This window comes from Hyla sarda, chromosome 3, assembly GCF_029499605.1.
Source record: "Hyla sarda isolate aHylSar1 chromosome 3, aHylSar1.hap1, whole genome shotgun sequence".
Classification (NCBI taxonomy): domain Eukaryota; kingdom Metazoa; phylum Chordata; class Amphibia; order Anura; family Hylidae; genus Hyla; species Hyla sarda.
Genome location: NC_079191.1, coordinates 422,985,055 through 422,999,452, shown reverse-complemented (window position 1 = coordinate 422,999,452; position 14,398 = coordinate 422,985,055). Strand labels below are relative to the sequence as shown.

General features: G+C 39.3%; 1 protein-coding gene and 1 long non-coding RNA gene across 4 annotated transcripts in view; one reads left to right on the top strand and one right to left on the bottom strand.

Moving 5' to 3' along the window:
* Positions 1–14,398, bottom strand: part of LOC130363059 (uncharacterized) — an 82,782-nt gene that overhangs the window by 5,955 nt on the left and 62,429 nt on the right. Inside the window, exon 3 of the long non-coding RNA XR_008891709.1 lies at positions 6,826–7,027. This is a non-coding gene — a long non-coding RNA (uncharacterized LOC130363059). The remainder of the gene's footprint in view (positions 1–6,825; positions 7,028–14,398) is intronic.
* SLC30A10 (solute carrier family 30 member 10) overlaps positions 1–14,398 on the top strand; it is a 64,657-nt gene that overhangs the window by 20,210 nt on the left and 30,049 nt on the right. For all 3 annotated transcript variants that reach the window (XM_056568370.1, XM_056568368.1, XM_056568369.1), the window contains exons 2-3: positions 1,969–2,131; positions 4,525–4,582. In XM_056568370.1, the coding sequence (XP_056424345.1) occupies positions 4,537–4,582 (46 nt within the window). In that variant the 5' untranslated portion in view covers positions 1,969–2,131; positions 4,525–4,536. The remainder of the gene's footprint in view (positions 1–1,968; positions 2,132–4,524; positions 4,583–14,398) is intronic.

The window sequence follows — 14,398 nt, the reverse complement described above, 5'->3', positions numbered from 1 at the left end:
GGGGACTCCCTCTCGATCACACATCAACCTGTTGGAGAGGGAAACTGACATACATGCACACTGGACCAATTCAAATTCTATAATATCATATTATATCATAAAGGCACATATTCTAAACATAAATCTTAAAGTTTATTAATCTCTAAAATAACATCATACAGATGATGTACACAGAGCAGGTAATGTCTTCTCCTTGATGTTTCATCTTGAGGTAGATCTATAATAATAGACAAACAGAAAATATATTTTAAAACATTTTTTATTTTTGAATGTTCATTTATTATATTTTCTTAAATTTAATCTTCAATTTTGTATTATTTATCTTTTTATTCTTTAGTTTTTTTATATTTATTTTTATTTAATTTTTATTTTTTTTTTATTTTTTTTTTATATATATTTTTTATTTTCTCCATCTAGAATTCCTTGTTGGTTAGTGAACTGACCTTCATGCACGATTTATGTAGATTAGGTTGATAACAATTATACATCATAAGTTTCTGTAGATTAAAACTTATATTCAGGTCTGGCATGTATCCTTATAGCGTTCGCTGCGTCTGTTTTCTGCCTTACACCATGGCTGATCAGCACAGGTGGTAGCCAGGACAACGGGCGACGCTTTCATTGCAGTAGTATGCGGAAGTGATCACATGACCCAGGGTTAGTCACGTGACTTGATCGCGCGACAGCTCTGGACCGGGATCGCTCCCTGCACAGGCGCAGTGGTGTCTTTACCCACGCTACTAGACGCCATTAAACAAGTACAGAGCGGGTAAGAGTCAACCTCCCTATTTCATTATATCATATATGTATAATTATATCATACAGCTGCTATGTATTAACATTATGTTAGTGGAGCATTACATTTCGAGCGCTGTTATGTTTTTAAAACACTTATATGCACTAATATGCACTAATTTGCACTTTAATATATGAAATATGCACTGAAGATGTATGTTATATACACAATGGAAGATTTATGTATACACTGTTTATAAAATTTTAATGTTTTTGTATAATGAGCACTTAATTGAAATTTGAATGATGTTTTATGCACATGGGTATTTAAACCCCCTACTGATGTGTGACACTAAGCTTGAAAATGGCTCCATAGGAGCAGAAACGTTGCTTGTATTGATGTGACAGGAATAAATCAACACTTTTTTTCACCGTTCTTTGGAGTGCTGCGTTATTGTTGGATCCTATTTAAACTGAGGACTTTTGGTCAAGAAGTTTTTGGACGCTGGCACCCACACATCGAGGCTGAGTAGTGCTGCAATACTTTTTTGGTTTTTGTATACTTTGATGCTATTGCTTGCACACACATAATGGATGAATGTCTTGAAGCTTCACATGTCTCATCATATGCTGAGGAGGAGGTGAACAGAATCCTGGGTGGACTGAATGGGGATGCAGCTTTTTTGGCCACACCAACTATCAATGATGTTAAACGTAACTATGAAAACGAGTCTAGGAGATACATTGTCTTCGATCTACACCTAATTACATTGGGTGAATATTATAAATGTAAACGTATACCACGTGGAATGAGATCACGATTGAGACCTTCTGCACATACTGAGAATCCAATGTTTAAGAAGAGATTTGAGGAGATATCAGACAGATATGCCCTTGATATCATCTTATTGAACTTGGACTTTTTACAACAAGAACTGTTGGTAGTGAAGGGTAAACTGGAATCACTAGAGACTGATTTGACCTCTATGCTGTCTTCAGATGATCTTGGGATATATAAGGAGAAAACTAAAACCTTCCTCGATAAATTCAGGACTGATATTATGGAAACCAAAAAGAAGTGGTTTAGAGATTTAAGTGATTACTCAAAAGATCGAGTATATAATTGGAATCAAAATGTGTTTAACTATACACGACAGGATATAAATAATCGTAAAGGAGTAAAATCTAAAGAGTCAACAGATGGATCTAACACTTCGGCACTCTTTGATAAAGGTTTTTTAGGTCAAGGGGGGAACCGGAGCACCCCCACAAGAAACCAACCAGAAGAGGTGGCAGAAGAAGAAACCGGAAAAACAAGATCACAAAGCCACCGCCCCCAGAGACAAGGAAACAACAGGAACCAGGGTCCCAAGAAAAAGACATAAATAGAACTGTGGTAAATATATCATCATATGATCTGTCAGATACTGAATTGTCTGTATTATCTAAGGGTCTCTCATATTGTCCTACTACAAAAATGGATTGGTTTGGTTTAGTGTGATTTACAAACATTTTTTAGAAGACTGAAATTAAAAATTTGGTTTAATACACAAGATAGAAGTAACTTAACTACATCTAGTGATCCCAGTAGACAGATGTTGAAATTGAAAGATTTTGAATTGTACAATACCAGCACATTTAATCCAGTGATTGTTTCTCATCCCTTAGAGACATTTATGTCCTTAGTAAAACAAGACATTCAGAAATTAAAAGATGAAGATAGTGGTATTAGAAAATATAACTTATCTTTGGCAGAGAAGCAAGCACTGGATGGACTGGCTTCTAACCACGCCCTCACCATCAAACCAGTGGATAAGGGTGGTGGGGTTGTGGTGATGAACACTGTGGATTATAAAAAAGAGATTTATAGACAATTGGCAGATGTACATACATACAGAGAGCTGGAAGGGGATCCCATGAGAGAGATCATGGGTAGACTTACCAATATAGTGCAGGGGGCATTCGCAGATGGACTCATTGATAAAGATCTGAAAGAATTTTTGATTATTAAATACCCTATTACACCGAGGTTATATATCTTACCTAAGATCCATAAGTCCCTCTGCGATCCCCCTGGGAGACCGATAGTATCGGGTCGGGATGCTGTATTGAGTAAAGCATCCATTTTCTTGGACAGGGTCTTGAGACCCTTTGTTTTTCGGACAGCTTCATATATCCAGGATACCAATGACTTTTTGTCAAAAATTAAATCCATACAAATCACAGATCAGACAGTCCTGGTTTCCTTGGATATATCAAGTTTGTATACTTCTATTTGTAATGAAAGGGGCTTGATGGCAGTGAAAAAGACATTGGCGACCTCAGACTTCCCCATGGCGGTTCAGGATTTTCTTTTACAACTTTTAAATCTTATTTTGAACAACAATTATTTTGTTTTTGACAACAAATATTATTTACAGCTAACCGGAACCGCCATGGGGACCAATGTGGCGCCAATGTATGCAAACCTATTTGTGGCAACCCTGGAGGAAGGTGTCGTCTATGGATCCCACCATTTCAGACAATGTCTGAGATGGTGGCGATTCATTGACGACATCTTCCTCCTATGGGAAGGGTCAGTGGAAGAATTACAGCTATTCCACGAATTTTTGAACAATATGGACCCAAATATAAATTTTACGATGACATATTCTACTTCTGAAGTGAGCTTTTTAGATGTGTTGGTGAGGAAAGTAGGTGGAAAATTGACAACACAACTGTATACGAAGCCAACAGATAAAAATACACTTTTACACTTCAACAGCCACCACCCCAGGAGTATGATAAAATCATTGCCCTACAGCCAAATGCTGAGGGCAAGAAGGGTGGTGGACGATGAAGATGCTCTAAAACAATCTCTTGAAACCATGACAAATAATTTCCTGGTGAGAGGATACCCGAGGAGGGTGGTGGATCAGCATAGACAGACGGTGGAGGCTCTGAATAGAGAATCCACATTGTTGAAAAAAACAAAAATTAAGAACAAACGTATTCCCTTTACCTCTACCTACCATGACATGAGTGGACAAATTGCAAAAATATTAAATAAGCATTGGTTTATATTGAGAAACAGCTTTAAGGAGATTGATGAATTTTCAATTGGTCCACTCATGTCTTCTAGGAGAGGTCAGAACATCAAGGACAAATTGGTGAAAACAGAGGTCATACCGGAGAAAAAAACAGGGCAGACATTTTTGACCCCTAGGAGGATGGGATCATACCCTTGCCTGTCCTGTATAAATTGTAATCTGATGATGAAAGGACCTACATTCACATATCCAGTAACCCAACAAGTACATACATGTAGGTACTTCCTCACGTGTGACTCTACATGGGTCATATATCTTCTTATGTGCCCATGCAAGAAGTTATTCGTGGGGCAGACCACATGGAGCTTAAAAGTTAGAATCAATAATCACAGGTATAGCATAAGGAAAGGTAATGTTGATTTACCAGTTTCTAAACATTTTATTGAGTGAAAACATTCCGAGAAGGACTTGAAATTCATGGCGATTGATTTTGTACCAGCACCAACAAGAGGGGGCGATAGACTGGCATCATTGAAAAGGAGAGAAATGTGGTGGATTCACAAATTGGATTCACTAAGACCAAAAGGTTTAAATGTAGACTTCAACATTATTTAGAATATGGCATAGAGTGCATAACCAGGGGGACCACATAGAGTTCTGACTCTGAATCCAAAGGTGGTTACACACAGTATTTGATAGGGTACTATGTATAACGTGGATATTAATTTTTATAATCTTTTCTGTTTGTCTATTATTATAGATCTACCTCAAGATGAAACATCAAAGAGAAGACATTACCTGCTCTGTGTACATCATCTGTATGACGTTATTTTAGAGATTAATAAACTTTAAGATTTATGTTTAGAATATGTGCCTTTATGATATAATATGATATTATAGAATTTGAATTGGTCCAGTGTGCATGTATGTCAGTTTCCCTCTCCAACAGGTTGATGTGTGATCGAGAGGGAGTCCCCCTATACAGTTGGTGGGGTGACTCTGCCTCAACACATATCTATCTACTATTCTTTAAATCTTTTTCAAAATATATATTTTTTCATTATATTTTGTTAATTTCCTTTTTTTTTATTATTTTCTTTTATTTTCATATACCATTGATGGACAACCCAGACCACATTGAGTGAGACTGATGCTGCTATAGTAGCAGAGAAGCTCCATCCAAGGTGTAGGTGGGTAGACGGAGACATGTTGGGACCCTACAATCCCAATGTCACTGTCCCCCGTTGACAGACATCCCTTGGGAGATCAAAGATGACTCCGAGGGATGAAAGTCCTACATAAGAGGAGCGTATCTGGGGTGTAAACATAAGGTGTGTCTGGGTGTAAAATTGTCCTAAAAAAGGAAGGAATCCTTATAAATAAGGAATGATATTTATCTATTTTGTGAATTATGATTTACATTTTTTTTCTATATTATTTGTTTATATTTCTTTATATATATTTTAAATTTTATTTTATTTTTTAATGTTCATTTATTATATTTTCTTAAATTTAATCTTCAATTTTTTTATTATTTATCTTTTTATTCTTTTGGTTTTTTTATATTTATTTTTATTAAATTTTTTGATTTTTTTACTTTTTTTTTATATATATTTTTTATTTTCTCCATCTAGTATTCCTTGTTGGTTAGGGAACTGACCTTCATGCACGATTTATGTAGATTAGGTTGATAACAATTATACATCATAAGTTTCTGTAGATTAAAACTTATATTCAGGTCTGGCATGTATCCTTATAGCGTTCGCTGCGTCTGTTTTCTGCCTTACACCATGGCTGATCAGCACAGGTGGTAGCCAGGACAACGGGCGACGCTTTCATTGCAGTAGTATGCGGAAGCGATCACATGACCCAGGGTTAGTCACGTGACTTGATCGCGCGACAGCTCTGGATCGGGATCGCTCCCTGCACAGGCGCAGTGGTGTCTTTACCCACGCTACTAGACGCCATTAAACAAGTACAGAGCGGGTAAGAGTCAAACTCCCTATTTCTTTATATCATATATGTATAATTATATCATACAGCTGCTATGTATTAACATTATGTTAGTGGAGCATTACATTTCGAGCGCTGTTATGTTTTTAAAACACTTATATGCACTAATATGCACTTTAATATATGAAATATGCACTGAAGATGTATGTTATATACACAATGGAAGATTTATGTATACACTGGTTATAAAATGTAAATGTTTTTGTATAATGAGCACTTAATTGAAATTTGAATGATGCTTTATGCACATGGGTATTTAAACCCCTTACTGATCTGTGACACTAAGCTTGAAAATGGCTCCATAGGAGCAGAAACGTTGCTTGTACTGATGTGACAGGAATAAATCAACACTTTTTTTTCACCGTTCTTTGGAGTGCTGCGTTATTGTTGGATCCTATTTAAACTGAGGACTTTTGGTCAAGAAGTTTTTGGACGCTGGCACCCACACATCGAGGCTGAATAGTGCTGCAATACTTTTTTGGTTTATATATATATATATATATTAGTTTGGCCTCTTTCTTTCTCTTATTATGTTGCTGTTAATGTGTTGTCTTCAACCACTTCGCATTTATTATTATGAACAAAATATTTTAATATCCAATGGATTGTGGGGTTATAAAATGGCCCAGTTCCTTATATCGAGCCTAGTAGCTCTTACTTCTCATGTTTCCTTATGCAATGATATACCTTAACTTGTCTTTTAAAAAACAAAGTTATTATTTTACAGCACCATAAAACAAGATTGTAAACGGTTATTGGCATAACATATAAAGTAGCTGTTAGCAATACAGTCGAGCTACTCCGTCCCAGCACAGCTTGCAGTAAGAGTCCGGTTATGGGTCGTTACACGGGCAGGACCGGCCGCCTGGTCTTCATGTGCGTGGTGAGCTTCTTCTTGTTCATCGCGGAGTTAATAATAGGCTACATAGGGAACTCCCTGGCCCTCTCCTCCGATGGCTTTGCCGTCCTCTCCCACCTCATCTCCATGATCATCGGTCTGCTAGGTGTACGGTACAGTCGGGTAAAGTGGCATCAGAGAAACACTTACGGCTTCCTAAGAGCGGATGCGGTTGGCGCCTTTGGGAACGCCATCTTCGCTACTGCGCTCATGTTCAGTATCCTTATCGAAGCCATCAAGAGGTTTGTTGAGCCGGAGAAGACGCAGAACGCGCTGCTGGTTCTTATTGCTGGAGTGGTCGGACTGGCCATCAACTTGGTGAACTACGTCATCTTTCTAGAATGCTGCTTTCCTAAGAAGTCGGGTGATATCGAGAAAATGGAGAAAGGTAAGAATGTAAATGAATAATTGTCAAAAATGAATGGTAAACGTCACGTCACTGAGCTGTATGACAGATCTGCCAAATCTATCTATTTACTATGTTCTATTTATCTATCTATCTCACATCCATCTATCTCATATCTATCTCATATCTATCTATCTCATATCTATCTCATATCTATCTATCTATTTCATATCTATCTATCTATTTATCTCTCATATCTATCTGTCTATCTCATATCTATCTATCTCATTTCTATCTATATCTATCTATCTCTCATATCTATTAATCTCATATCTATCTATCTATCTATCTCTCATATCTATCTATCTCATATCTATCTATCTCATATCTATCTATCTATCTCTCATATCTATCTATCTCATATCTATCTCTCATATCTATCTATCCTATCTATCTATCTATCTATCTATCTATCTATCTATCTAACACAAACAAAGAATAAGTTGGCCAGCACTATTGATTCCAAACTATTGTAAAGACCTGGCTTACAGGTGCAGGCTGCTGGGCTAAATATACAGCAACAGGAGAATACAGCACTATCTATCTATCTATCTATCTATCTATCAATCAACTATCTTCTGTCTATCTATTTACTATGTTCTATCGATCTTTCTCTTACATCTATCTATCTATCATTCTATCGATCTATCTCATATATATCTACGGTATTTATCCATCTACTATTTTTCTATCTCTCTCTCTCTATCTCTCATATCTATCATATCTATCTAAATCCAAAAGAGATCCGACAGTACTCCAGGAGTAAGTGAATAAACTTGTTTATTGACCCGTGGACAGCATCACGCCATCATTCTCAAGCATAAACAAGTGATACACAGTGGTACATTTTATAAGGTGCACAATCAATCTCAATAGAAAAATCCAATGAAACAATTATACAAAATGTTAGAAAGTGTACACATAAAATCCATAAAGTGCATAAATTGTCCATAGTGCATATATCTGCAGTGTATCTTCATTAATCAGGTATAGCACTATTAGAATATATGAAACCTGTGCATACAGTGTAGATAGTTAATGTGCTCCATGTGTAAAGTTAAAAACATAATGTAAACATTTAATGAGGGGGAGTGGAAAACATACCGGCCCAGCGTGTCCACGTGTATATCGGCATCGCTGGACCCCATTGACCTGTATATAGTTGCCTCTATGTCGGCTCTCTCAACCTGTTGTGTATCACGTCGTGCTGCTTCTACTGTTGGTATTCTCTCTCATCTATCTATTTATCCATCTACTATTTCCTATCTATTTATCTATCTTCTTCATTTTTTTCCTTATGCAAAATAAGCAATAATTTAAAACATGGAAACATAATAAATAGATTGTCGTCAGAAAAATACCCCATGATTCATGTGTTCCCTCCTTTTATCTTAGAATAGATATATATTTATTCCAGGCAGGTTTACATTGGATTTACCAACCACTTCTGCTGTTAGGTTGTTCTAAGCTTCTATTTCTCTTATGGTAAAATAATATTCGCTATTCACTTCTCTTCTGAGCTTCCCCCCAGTTAATCTCAGATTGTGCCCCCTTGTTCTTGTATTTAGGTTCCTCTCATCTTGTAAATGTATCCCCTATCCACAAGGTAGACGATTACATCTGATGACTGAGGGTCCAACAACTGGGGCCACCGGTAACCTCGAAAACCATCCTGAATCTCCCGTTATAATTTATTTATTCTTAATGGGAGCTGCCGGAGGAAGCTGAATAAAGGCTTTAGCTGTGTCTGTGGCTTCCATAGAAAGTGAATGGAGCGGTGGCGCACAGGGTCCCTGTTCTTGAAATTGCGGGGGGCCCCAGGGGTTTGGTCATGGATAAAGATGGGAAAACTTCTTTCATGCTTATATAATCCTAATATATGTAAAGGTTTCAATCAAGTCCCCCTTTCCCGGACCCCCAAAGAAAAAAGAAATGTATAAAATTCAAAAGTTATGGCTTTTAATGCCTTAAAAACATATAATTAGCATTAATATAATAATGACACACAAAATCATGCTGAGGTCTGGGTGCTGGGGTCTGGGTGCTGAGGTCTGGGTGCTGAGGTCTGGGTGATGAGGTCTGGATGCTGGGGTCTGAGTGCTGAGTGCTGGGGTCTGAGTGCTGAGTGCTGGGGTCTGGGTGCTGGGGTCTGGGTGTTGGGGTCTGAAGTCTGGGTGCTGGGGTCTGAGTGCTGGGGTCTGGGTGCTGGGTGTTGGGGTCTGGGTGTTCGGGTCTGAAGTCTGGGTGCTGGGGTCTGAGGTTTGGGTGTTGGGGTATGGGTGCTGAGGTCTGGGTGCTGAGGTCTGGGTGCTGGGGTATGGGTGCTGAGGTCTGGGTGATGAGTGCTGGGGTCTGAGTGCTGAGTGCTGGGGTCTGGATGCTAGGGTCTGGGTGTTTGCGTCTGAAGTCTGGGTGCTTGGGTCTGAGTGCTGAGGTCTGGGTGCTGGGTGTTGGGGTCTGGGTGTTGGGGTCTGAAGTCTGGGTGCTGGGGTCTGAGGTCTGGGTGTTGGCATCTGAAGTCTGGGTGCTAGGGTCTGAGTGCTGAGGTCTGGGTGCTGAGTGCTGGGGTCTGGGTGTTGGGGTCTGAGGTCTGGGTGTTGGTGTCTGAAGTCTGGGTGCTAGGGTCTGAGTGCTGAGGTCTGGGTGCTGAGTGCTGGGGTCTGGGTGTTGGGGTCTGAGGTCTGGGTGCTGGGGTTTGATGTCTGAGGTCTGGGTGCTGGGGTCTGAGGTCTGGGTGCTGGGGTCCTCGTGGTGCATTCTGAGGTATTAGGATCACATCCCGTCACTGTCGGATACTTCTAGTAGTTTTCCCATTTCTGTAATAATTCACATATTGTTATATTTTTGCACAAGGTGTCCCCGGTGTGTCCTATACCCCCCTTATCTCCATAACAGATGTCGGTGAACTTCCAAACTATAAACCGGCTCTAAAGTTCACAGACTAATCCCTGACACCAAGAACAACTCATTCACACATTCCACGGGGAGAGGGAATCCTCTATTATCTATCTAGTAAAAACCAATTCCAAGATAGGGCGCAGGCAGCTGTAGATCCCCGGTCACAGAGTAACCATTACATTGCGTAGAAATACTGTAGCTTCGTGCAGCCATTTTTAGGCAGCAAATAGTGACAGTGTATAAAATAAAGAGGAACCCCGATACAATCAAGAAGTAATTAGATACCAGTCATAGAAATACAGGAATATACATAACCTGCATGTAGTAAGTGTCCAGAGTTCTGACCATTCATCTAGTTTACCCAAATCCTTTTCCATTTGGCTTATCCCTTTAGGAACACCAACCCTGTTACAAATCTTTCTGTCAACAGCAAAAAGACCAATACCAAACCATCGAGACCTTCTGCAATATCACTGATAAAGATATTAAAGGGGAACTCTAGTGGAAAACTATTTTTTTTTAAATCAACTGGTGTCAGAAAGTTATACAGATTTGTAAAATACTTCTATTTAAAAAAATGAATGCTTCCAGTACTTATCAGCTGCTCTATGATCCACAGGAAGTTGTGTAGTTATTTTCAGTCTGACCCCAGTGCTCTCTGATGACATTTCTGCCCATGTCAGGAACTGTCTAGTGCAGGAGAGATTTGCTATGGGGATTTGCTCCTACTCTGGGCAGTTCCTGACATGGAGAGAGGTGTCAGCAGAGAGCACTGTGGTCAGACAGAAAATACATTAAAAAAGAAAAGAACTTCCTCTGGAACATACAGCAGCTGATAAGTACTGGAAGGATTAAGGATTATACAGAAGTAATTTACAAATCTGTTTAACTTTCTGATACCAGTTGATTTAAAAAAATAGTTTTCCACCAGGAGTACTTCTTTAAACAAAATGGGTCCCAGTACAGATCCCTGAGGTCTCCACTGGTTACAAGAACTTCCTCTGAATGTTCTCCATTGACTACAACCCTCTGTTGTCTGTCCCTCAGCCCCTGCCTAATTCATTCCACAATATGGGAGTCCAAGCTCAATGACTGTAGTTTATTGATGTCTTGTGGGACAGTGTCAGAAGCCTTACTAAAATCTAGATATGCAATGTCTACTGCCCCTCCACCATCTATTATTTTCACCCCATCAAAATAAATCTATAAGATTTGTTTGACATGATCTCCCTGAAGTGAACCCAAGTTGTTTTCCATCTTGCAATGCTTGGGTTTTAGATGTTCCACAATCCTATCCTTAAGTAGGGTTTCCATTAATTTCCTCACTATTGATGTCAGACTTACTGGCCTATAGTTACCTGATTCCTCTCTACAACCTTTCTTATGAATGGGGACAACATTTGCTAATTTCCTATCATCTGGGACGACTCCTGTTACCAGTGATTTGTTAAAAAAAAATCTGTTCACGGTTTTGCTAGTACACCGCTAAGTTCTAATACTTAGCTTGTGGGGCTATGGAAAAACTACCCCCCAGCTCTCCTGAAGAATATGTATACTATTCACTGCAGTCTATATTCAATGCTGTCCATTCCTGCTATTACAGATATTTTTATTTATTTATATCTTTATTTATTTTATTTATTTATTTAATAAATTTTATTTACGGTATTTAAGTTGTTTATTTAATTTCTTTATTTATTTATCTAATTTATTTATTAAATTTAATTTCTTTATTTAATTTATGTTATTTAATTTATTTACTCATTTGATTAATTTATTATAAGATTCCCCAATCACCTTACTTAATGCCATAGATTCATAGATCAGGTTGTAATGGTTATGACAATACCAAAAACATATATATTATTTGTTGTTATATATATATATATGTATATATATATATATATATATATATATATACATATATATTTTTTTAACTTTTTTATTTCATAGATATTTTTATTTAATATTTATTAGATTTTTTTTAAATCCGATAATGGATTTTGTATAAATATTATTGTTTCGTACAAATGTATACATATATAGATACAGTGGAACCTCTTTGAGAAGACCATTTAAATGTGTATTGTAAAGAAAATGACTAGAGATGAGCGAATTTACAGTAAATTCGATTCGTCACGAACTTCTCAGCTCGGCAGTTGATGACTTATCCTGCATAAATTAGTTCAGTTTTCAGGTGCTCCGGTGGGCTGGAAAAGGTGGATACAGTCCTAGTAAAGAGTCTCCTAGGTCTGTATCCACCTTTTCCAGCCCACGGGAGCACCTGAAAACTGAACTAATTTATGCAGGATGAGTCATCAACTGCCGAGCCGAGAAGTACGTGACGAATCGAATTTACTGTAAATTCGCTCATCTCTAAAAATTACCACTGTGCATAATGTAGATTGGTCTGAACATCTGCCACATGAATTCTGGTCTGGATAAGGAGATGGTCTTCTCAAAGAGATGGTCTTTTGGGGAGATCCTCCTTGTATATGTAGTGTATATGTAGTTAAATCAGTGTTTTCCAACCAGAGTGCCTCCAGCTGTGGCAAAGCTACAACTCCCAGCATGCCCGGACAGCCGTTGGGAGAATGGCTATAGATGAGGATGTAAACTAAGGCTGATCTCTGCCATGATTAGTGATAGACTAATAATATCTATAGAATAATTCACTTATGCTGCAGGTAATTACTCCCCTATGACATATGATGATATAGGTTATTACTCCCTCTAGGACATACAGTGGGGCAAAAAAAGTATTTAGTGCAAGTTCTCCCACTTATAAAGATGAGAGTCCTGTAATTTTCATCATAGATATACTTGAACTATGAGAGACAGAATGAGAAAAAAATCCATAAAATCCCATTGTCTAATTTTTAAAGAATTTATTTGCAAATTATGGTGGAAAATACCGTATTTTCCTGAGTATTAGACGACTTTTTAACCCCGTAAAATGGTCTCAAAAGTCGGGGGTCGTCTTCTATGCCGGTTGTCATCTTACATGCCAGGTGCCTGCCAGCCGGACAACTTCTCCCGTCACATTCGGGACATCCCTGTGTCCCGAAAGATCTTTTTGGGACACAAGGATGTCCTGGTTACCTTTCTGTGGCCCCACGTTAACTTTAAAAACGCAAAGACCGCCGGGAGGTAGCGCATGCAGGGACATCACTGACGTCCTGTGCATGCGCCCATAGAAACGGCGGAGCGGAGCAGTGAGGACGCACGGGCATGGTGAGTTAGCAGCGGTATGTCATCTTCGGTGCAATGACCACCACTACTCTGGTCCCGGGACCTATAGGCCATAGCAGTAGATGGTGACCTCGGACCGGAGGAGCGGTTGTCAGAGCACTGAAGTGGGCAGTACACAGACATACAGCCTCCAGCCATACACTGTATATGGCTGAAGGCTGTATGTCTGTGGGGCCAACTGCCTACCTAGTGTGGGGGAACTACAACCTAATGTGGGGGGAAACTATACTGCCAGCCTAATGTGGGGGAACTACAACCTAATGTGGGGGAACTCAGGTAGAAAAAACAGACATGGTCGCACATCTACATATTGTGTTTTGATTGATTGCTTCTCAGCATAAATTCAAAAACTAACAGGTTGTTAGTATACATTTTGATCAAAAGGTACAAGCTCACTTGCCACATCAAGGCCACCTAGTATGAGTGGGTCCCTAACGTCCCTAGCATAAAATGGCGTAGCACTGGGCGGCGACCACCACAGCCGCAACACCAGTGCCCACAGGGGGAACGATCCACTGGCAGAGCGGCCCCAACGCCACTCAAACCAGTCCATGGGTCGCACCTCCCCACAGACACGGCGCCACGGCAGCAACGGATGCCGCACAGTATCACACCAGTGTGAACAGGGTGTAAAAGCTCACTTACCTTGCTCTCCCAGTCAGACTGAGAGGCTGCTAGGAAAGAAAAGGCCCTTGTGTAGCTAATTACTACTTATATAGGTTAGGGCTGAGGGGGTGGGGCAGAGTGCAGACACATGTTAAAACAAAAAAAAAGGAGGGGATAGAAAACACAATGTGAATTCAGGTAGAAAAAGCAGACATGGTTGCACATCTACATATTGTGTTTTGATCTAATTGCTTCTCAGCATAAATTCAAAAACTAACAGGTTGTTTGTATACATTACAAATGGTGGATGTGCGGCTGTGTTTCTCTCTTTGTGTTGTACATTTGTAGTCTCTCCCTTCTTCCACAGTCTGCACTCCACTCCACCCATTTGGCCCAGGCATTTTTTAATTAGCAGGAGACTGCATAAGGGTTTCCTCCTATCATTCTCCCAGCCCTCTGGCAGTGAGAACATGGTAGGTTTCATACTGGTGTGGTTCTCTGTTGCGGCCATTGTTTCTGTGATGCTTTGTCTGTGGAGTGGAGTAGCCCAGAGCCAGGGGC